The 8,535-nt window shown below is 38.0% G+C and overlaps 1 protein-coding gene across 1 annotated transcript; it reads right to left on the reverse strand.

Annotated features, from left to right (window-relative positions):
* Positions 1-275: 275 nt before the first annotated feature.
* On the reverse strand, positions 276-7,478 carry LOC113564936 (eukaryotic translation initiation factor 4B). Its single transcript, XM_026984467.1, has 5 exons — positions 7,423-7,478; positions 5,970-7,124; positions 4,598-4,652; positions 2,542-2,659; positions 276-399 (listed from the first exon to the last, which is right to left on the reverse strand). The coding sequence occupies exons 1-5, from the start codon at positions 7,433-7,435 to the stop codon at positions 346-348; spliced, it is 1,395 nt and encodes a 464-aa protein (XP_026840268.1). The 5' UTR covers positions 7,436-7,478; the 3' UTR covers positions 276-345.
* Between the last annotated feature and the right edge of the window lie 1,057 nt (positions 7,479-8,535).

The raw sequence follows: 8,535 nt of genomic DNA on the forward strand, positions 1-8,535 counted from the left end.
ATGCTTTTCAAAACAGAAAACTATATGTGGCATTTTCTAAATTGGGAAAACCATCCAGTTTGTTTGTGTTGGCTAAAGGCGGACTAACCAAGAATATTGTAGACTCTATTGCGCTGAGAAATTAATCTTTATTTTTAAGTAATCTTCTAATTAATAAGTAAGTCCCCGCATACTTATAGTAGATAGTTATTTTTATTGAGCTGAAAAAATGTTTCCTCGAAATAATATAGATGGCAAAACAACGTTTGCCGGGTCACCTAGTAAATAAATAAATATTAAGCTATATTTAATTTCTTTATTTGAATTCATTTAATCTTTTATAAGAAACATACATAAGTTATTTATTTATTCAGATCCCTCGTCGTCAAGTCCAGAATATTTGTTGGAAGATTGCAAAACCTACAATAAAAACATTTCATTAAACTCGTTAAAGAGACATTAAATACAAACAATACATGATAGTTTATAAGGAAGTCGTTGAGTGGAAATCGTTTCAATAAAAATCAAACTTGACTACAAATTTACAATGATCTCCCTCAACTACGAACGACCACAAATAAAGCCTAAATATCATTATGATCGGGGATCGCGGGGTACGCTCTCCGGGATATATTGACATAAGTATGGGCATTTCCGCGGGTCACGAACGTACGTTTTTGATGTATAAAAAAGATTTAAAACGAGGGGGAACGTTGTGAGTTACTGCTGCGACCGCAACTATACATTTATACCCGATACATAGTCAGTATGGCTCTCCTCTGCCAGATTGAACGACACGACAATCTGGCAGAGGCTCAGTTAGAGCGTGTCGTCAGGACCTGCGTAGCCACTGCAAATTAATATGATCCAAATTCGACTATTTGGTAGATATGATGACTATTACTATTACTATGACTATATTACTCTACGGAGTTACCGTGTGGTGGCCTGCCCTATCAAAAAAGACAATCAGCTGGGCAAAGTTCAGCGAACTGGCGCCCTTTGCATCAGTGGGGCTCTTCGCACCACTCCATGGCGCTAAACGCCATGTTATGCCTCCAGAGCCTAGACCTGGCAGGAAAAGAGCGGGCAGAAATACCAGCAATACGTTTAGAGACACTGATCAATGGGTACCAGCAAAAAGGTCACTCATCTATACTAAATAACAACAACTCCCTTCAACACTCGAACTCGGCTACTGTGGCAAACTGTCGCGAATCTGTTCACTAGATGGCAACAATTTTCTATCAGCCTTATATGGGTCACGGGCCACCGGGACATCGAGGGCAACTGCATAGCGGACGAGCTGGCCAGATTCTTTAAGACCAGGAGGATGTCTGTATGCCATTGGCAACCTGTAAGCTTATTGCAGCAGAGACGAGGACGAGCTCCTGTCCAGCTCTCAGCAGAAGAAGGCTACAACACTTACGCTCTGCATTTCTAACCGTCATCTCGGAGATGTCTACACTATGTCCCAAAAAGGTCGCTAACTTTATAAGAGCAGATCTGGTTCAGATCCTGCAGTCTAGGAGATATAGTCATTCTTTACGATTCTGCGTTTTTGGTTTTCTTGTATCTGTGAAATTGTGGATGCCACAGATTTTCGCCCTTTCCGGATATGAAATGTCGTTGCTCTAGCTCTTTTAGTCTTTGAGCACTAGGCGCTAATAGGGACGGACAGACGGACGGACGGACAGACAGACATGGCTCAATCGACTCGGCTATTGATTCCGATCAAGAATATATATACTTTATGGGGTCGGAAACGCGAAACGCGTCCTTCTTTACGTTACACATATCCATTGTCACCACAAATCTTATATATCCCAATACTTATTTTGAGTATCGGGTATAAAAACAGAAAAAAAAGGAAAGTGCAGAAGTTAACCTTTTCGGTGTAGCATTTTGCATTTTACTTTCGAAATGTCATGAGCGCGACCCCATTTCACTGAAAACAACAAAGGTACGTGAAATATACAGGAACGATGAAATTGGCGGACGACACTCAGCGTAGGTTTGCAAAATTCCGTTCTGGAAATATTGGGATTCAATCATTCAATCGACAAAATAAGGACAATGAATAGCCATTATTTAATACGATTGATTGGTGAGAAACTTGACGTATCACTTGCATCCGTAGAAATCCACTAAAAGAAATTTGGTTCTGTAAACAAGCAAGATTTGGATACGATATGAAACAAACTTCTAGCTCGAGGAAAAGTGCTCAAACGAAACAAAGGTGAAAAATGTAATGTTTTGAATGTAATAAAAAAAGTACTTCCTTGTCAAGCTTTAAAACATAAATAAAAATCCAAAGCCGGCCAAAAACAGGCCTTTGCTTAGTTTCTAAATTTAAATGTGTGTAGATATCAAAAAGAATGACTATGATTCTGCATCTTCGGGTCTCACAGACTTGACTCGGCTTTTGATGCCGATCAAAAATAAATTTTTTTGGGGTCAAAAACTCTTTTTTTTTGGTAGATCTACACGAATTTATAATATCCCATTGTTGAGTACCGGGTTATTACCCTTCAAAAGTTGGAAAATAGGTAGTGAACTTACTGGTCCAGTCTGGTTAGGATTATACTTGGGCAGTTCTCGATCATTACGTGTGTTTTTGTTATCCTCTTTGTACTTTCCCTCGTCGTTTGTGCTTATTTTTCCTTTTACATTTTCAGATCTACAAAATAAATAATTTAAGAAAATGTTAGAAAAAGTTAAATAACACCATAATTAAGACTATGATGCAGCGGAACTGCATTGAACTGCTGCCAAAAGTAAATGTCATTTGCAGAGCATTTACTTTGCAAATTTGGTACCCTTCGAGCATTTTGTTTCAAAATATCCTGATCATGGGTACGGAGGATAGAGGCCCAAAAAAAATTCGATTTCAAATTTCAACGTAAATTTCATTACCCTTGAATCGTAGTTTGAAGCTTTTGAGCGAATCACTTATACGGAAAATCTCAAGTAATAACCTGTGGTAAGTCAAACCGATTTTCATCTAATCCTTACCTCTGGAACCATTCTATACCTAGCGGCCATCCCTCGCCTAATCAAGTCAATTCGCAATCAGATGCTCCAAGCTTTTTTACACATAAGAAAAATGACATCGTCAATATTTTCTCTCCACTAGCATCAACAAAACTACCATAAACTCTTGACCAATGGAAACAGGAATACCGCCGCCACAAACACCCATGACTTCGAGATTCCAACATCCGATTATGTTGTCATGGTAGCTCTGATGGTGTGGGTGTGATATTGCAAGTGATGTCCTCCCTGTTCCTCCCGTTTACCATGGTAGAAATGTGTTCGGTAAACTTTAACTTGGGGTCTAACATAACACCCAGATCATCCACCAGGGTAATTCTCTCAAGAGAACCACCAAATAGGGCATAGGGAGCCAACAAAGGGCTAGAACGATGAAATGTCATAACTTTGCATTCCGAGGCATTAAGGTGTAACAAGTTTGCACAACACCATGACTGAAAGATATTGAGATCGGATTGCAAGCGAGAATGAAATGAACTGTCCTTTTACTGGACACAGAGTTTAACATCATCCGCATACATAAGTACTCGAGAGTATGTTAATACTGAAGGCAAGTCATTAATAAAGAGTGTGAAGAGTAAGGGGCCTAGGTGGCTGCCCTGTGGTACTCCCGAAGAAACCTTTACTGAAAAAGAGAGGGAGTTTTTGAAGAGGACTCTTTGAGACCTAGAACAAAGTTAGCTAGAAATCCATCTCAGGGGGTTGGGCGAAAACCTTAAAAGGTCAAGTTTATGCGCTAAAAGGGAATGGTTTACAGAGTCGAATGCTTTACTAAAGTCGGTGTAAATAACATCCGTCTGTAAGTTACCTTGAAAGCCTTTAATAATGAAAGAGGTAAACTCTAACAAGTTCGTCGTGGTTGATCGCCGCCTTATAAATCCATGCTGAGTTGGAGATATAAGTGACTTGCAGAGATGTTGCAAGTGCGGAGTTAATACTTTCTCTATAATTTTTTGCGTCAGACTTGCTACCTTTTTTATGGAGAGGAATTTTAAACGATTCCTTCCAGATCGGGGGGAAGCAAGAAGAATCGATGGACAGGGTGAATAGTTTAAGCAAGGGTCCATACAGAACCTAAACGCAGTACATGAGTACACAGCCTAGAAACCCGTCTGGACCCAGTGAAAATATCGGCTTAACTAGTCGAAGATCATGAAGTAGGGAACATTCATTTAACAAGGGACTGAAAATGCCGTTCGACCTCGGTAAACCGTATGGGTACGGATGACCAGAATAGCTTTCCTCAGAATAGGTGGTTTGGAAATTGGGCAAAAAGATCGGCAATTGCCTGATCATTATTTGCCGACGTATTACGAAATGATAGCGAGGATGGGTGTGCGGACATAATTAATGTATGGTTTCTCGTTCTCTGTACCCGAAAATAGAATGAAGAGTGGTAGAAAAAAACTCGTGATTTTCGGATCCAACACAATAAAGATAGCCCGATAATCTTTTCGTTCCGTCCGTTTAAAGAAATGAGATGATAATGACATTCGCACTTAAAATTAAAATTTTACAGATTTTTAAATATACAAGATTTTTAACTACCAATATTTATATTCACCTGTCATGGTCACGAGATTTGTTAGATCTGTTAACATCATCACGACGTCTATCATCTATAAAAAAGGTTTTAAAATGTAAGAGGTTAAGTTTTTGTATATGTAGGTATTTTAAAAGAAATAAGTAAAAACCATTCCTTGAATTCCACTATTAACCTAAAAAAATATTTTCCAGAATACATAATCAAACAAAAAATTATAACCGATGATATTTTGATTACGTGAAACCTACCTACCTACGATCGTACGCTTTTGATGTACAAACCAAAAAGAAAACAGATAAGTTTTTCCCTTTTTTTTTGCGATTCGATAGCAAGCAAAAAAGATTAAGTATTTACACAATAAATGATATGAATTGTTTTTTTTTTTTTTTTTTTTAAATTGAACTAAGTACCGATCGTGGCTGTAGTCGCGATTATATTTGCTTATTCTAATAGGTTTTCCGATAAAAGTTAATACAATTAAATGCCAATTGGTTAAATCAGTTAGGTTTCATTTATCTAAAAAAAAATTCGGGAATAAAGGATATGAAAACGGATTTACATTAGCTTTTAATTATTTAGTGTCGGTAGAATTTTCCAATTTGTAATTATTTAGATTTAGTCGTATGATTTTTGTTTATTAATCAGAACCGATGTGACAAAATAAAAAGTTATTAATGTACTTTGCACCGTTTATTAGACGATTTTTATGAATATTAGCTTTTCTTATTGTGAACTAAAGGCAATAAAATATAGAAAACTAAAATAAATACCATACTATACTAAAGAATGGTAAAAAATAAAAGTTCACCTTTGACTTGACATATCTGAAGGTATTGTATGACAACTAATTCTACATATAATGAAACATTTATATTTTCAATTCATCAATGTGCGCTTGAATTTTAAACGAGGTGGATTTTTTCATTATAGGTCGGGTACCCGACCTTTATTTATACCCGATACTGACCGAATCAGTATGGCTGGCCTACGCCAGAGAGCGCACACATTGCACGATGAAGAATATGTGAAAGAGGGACAGAAAATGAGTAAGCCCTGCGTAGCTACTGCAAAATGATTTGTTCCTTCTGGCTATAATAATAATTCGATCTGATCAAGATTTGGCAATCTGGTAGATATTGTAGTTCTACACAGATTTTCGTCCTTTGTGGGGGCGGGGCAAAATTTTCAAATAAAATTGTAAAAATGTGATATCAGAGGAGTCTTAATACAAAATTTGTTTGCTCTAGCTCTTGTAGTTTTTGACATCTAGGCGCTCATTGGGACGGACAGAGAATAATATAATTTATGGGATCAGAAACACTTTAAATTTAAGGTATGGTTTTGTACTTATTTTGGCATATTTACGATATATATGTAGCTCCGTATTTACCTTGTGAGCACGCGTTACTTCTGTTATCGTCGCTGCTTTCCAGATTTTGGCGCCAATTGACAGCTGCATTGATACTTTCATTTTCATTTTTATCTATTTGAACTTCTGCCAATTTTTCATTTAAATGCTCGTCTTCGTTCCGAATCTTGTCTTGCCTCCGAGCTAAGCGTTCTTCTATCTCTAATTCTCTCGAAGCTGTATCTACTGGCTTAGCTGAGCCAAACACATTTAATGATGTTGTCAAGCCCGGCTTTGAAACATTTGTTTCATTGATATCAGCATCTTCAAAATCTGGGTTTGTCTTTATATCTGGTAAAGGTAGCGTTCGAGGTTTCAAGTTCAACCTTGGCCTTTCTTCTTGTTTAGAGTCGTCATCTGTTACATAACGTTCAATATTTTTTCCACGACCATCTCGAAATCTGTCATTAGTTTGATCAAAGTCTCTCCTCGGAGGCGAAGAATCATTAGATTGGGGTCTCACGCTTGTGCGCCAAGATCCAGGTGCGTTAGATTCTTCCCTTTCAGTTATAGGTTTCCTTTCTCGATTAAAGCCTCTGTCAAAATTCGCTGTATATCCACCAAAACTACTGCCATTATTTTGACTATCTCGCCTCCAATTCACAGAGTCTCTATTGTCACTGCTATTACCAAACCCTTCAAAACGACGATTCGTTTTTGGACGGTTTTGCTGGTCATTTTCATTCGATAGCTCTATACGAATGCGCCGTCCTTTGATGGATGGGTCTGGCAAGCTAAGCACATGAATTAGATCGTCCCTGCTTTCCAATTCCACATAGCCGAAACCACGGGATCGTCCGTTTTCACCATCTTCCCGTGGTAGGCGCAATGATATTAAATTTATAGACCCAAAAAATTCATAAAGGTCGTCTTCGTTCGCATCAAAAGGCAAGTTATTGATGTAAGCTATAAAAGGAGGCCTGTGCGGAATGGAATTATCATCAAATATCCGATTTGCTCGAGGCGCAGTAGGAAGCTGATAAACTGAAGGTAATGTGCTACTCCCGTCGTCACTGTCATCGCCATCCAAGTTTCTAATTTTTTTCGAAACTTGCGTTGTTCCGGCTGGTGTTTCACCATTAGAAAGAAACGATTGCAGCGAAATGACTGTTCCCTTGTTCTTTTTACCCTTTTTTCCTAAAGAATATAAGAAAAAAATTTATTTGATTGCAAATTTAAATGAAATTTCAATACACAATACACAACTAACATACCACACATTGTTAAAATGTATTACTAGATATGTGTAATAAAATACTAAAAATATTTGCACACATATGCATGTGTTTAAATGTTTGTATTACGTGTCTAGCATAAAACCACGAGGATACTAGACACACAACTTTCTACTAGTACTAAATAAAACAGGTCAAAACAAATCTAATAAATCATTAATCAGCGGATAGTAAAATAATGAAGCAATTGTATATCAAACCTGCGGACGCCATTTTCACAGAATATTCCAAACAAACTTAAATTTTGAGATGTTTTACGTATGCATAAATGAATATGACAATTTTCTTATATCATTATCGACCTTATATTAGCCGATTGTTATGTCAAGATAGCATTTATTGTTGGCGTTGTCTTGACATATAAAAAATGGAACACGGCACAAGCAGTATATAACAGAATCATATTAGTTTTGTAAAAAATTTTTAAGTACTGCAGTTCTGCCACGAAACATATAATAAAGGTGGCTAATTTATAGCAAACATTTTTTAGATAACGTGGTGAATGAATGAATGAATGAATAAATATGAACAATAAATAAGCAGATTTTTTAATTTATCATGTTTAGTTTCGTCGATTTTTCTCATGATCCAATGCGATGGTGAATTCTAGTATCTTGAATGTTTCTTTGATTAAATCCTTGTTATTCGATAATGTTTCAAACGAGGTCATTTGGTACCCACAATTGTATTTTTGAGTGTTCGGTCGTTTCGTCCCAAAGCAATGAATTTCCATCAATAATGGAAATTTTACTTTTCCACTAAGGCAGCAAAATCCGACCGTTTCCCGGTGAAACTGACCTATTTCCTGCGGCGGGGATTTTTTGAGATGTTGCCGCAGGAAGTAAGGACGAGGAACAAGATATGGGAAGAGCCATTCAAAGAATACATAGTGGAGAAGCAGACGCTCATGCGAGCCCTGAAATGTCCCCAGGAGGAGTAAACGGAGTTGATCCGGGAGAACTGCATGCCAGACTTGAGGGCATACATAAAGTCCCACAGGTGCAGGGAACTGGACAGCATGATGGAGTAGGCAGACGAATTTATCGGGAGAGCCGACAATCAAAGCCCCGGCAGCGAATCCCTTCAACAAGCCGGCCGAGACAACGGTGTGTCTACGGTGGACAAACGGCCCGGGGAACGGACCAGCGCGAGAGGAGGAGGTGTGCGATTCAACACATCGACACAAACGAATAGTAATATCAAAAACGAAAACGTAAAAAATTCGGCTCACATAATGTTGGAGATGAGGAAAAGTGGGCATATCGGTGTGTCAGTGCTGCAGGAAGACGGGAAACGCCCCCCGACCCTTGCGG

The sequence above is a fragment of the Drosophila persimilis genome, unplaced genomic scaffold (genome assembly GCF_003286085.1).
Source record: "Drosophila persimilis strain 14011-0111.01,24,50 unplaced genomic scaffold, DperRS2 tig00000000-arrow-pilon, whole genome shotgun sequence".
Taxonomy (NCBI): Eukaryota; Metazoa; Arthropoda; class Insecta; order Diptera; family Drosophilidae; genus Drosophila; species Drosophila persimilis.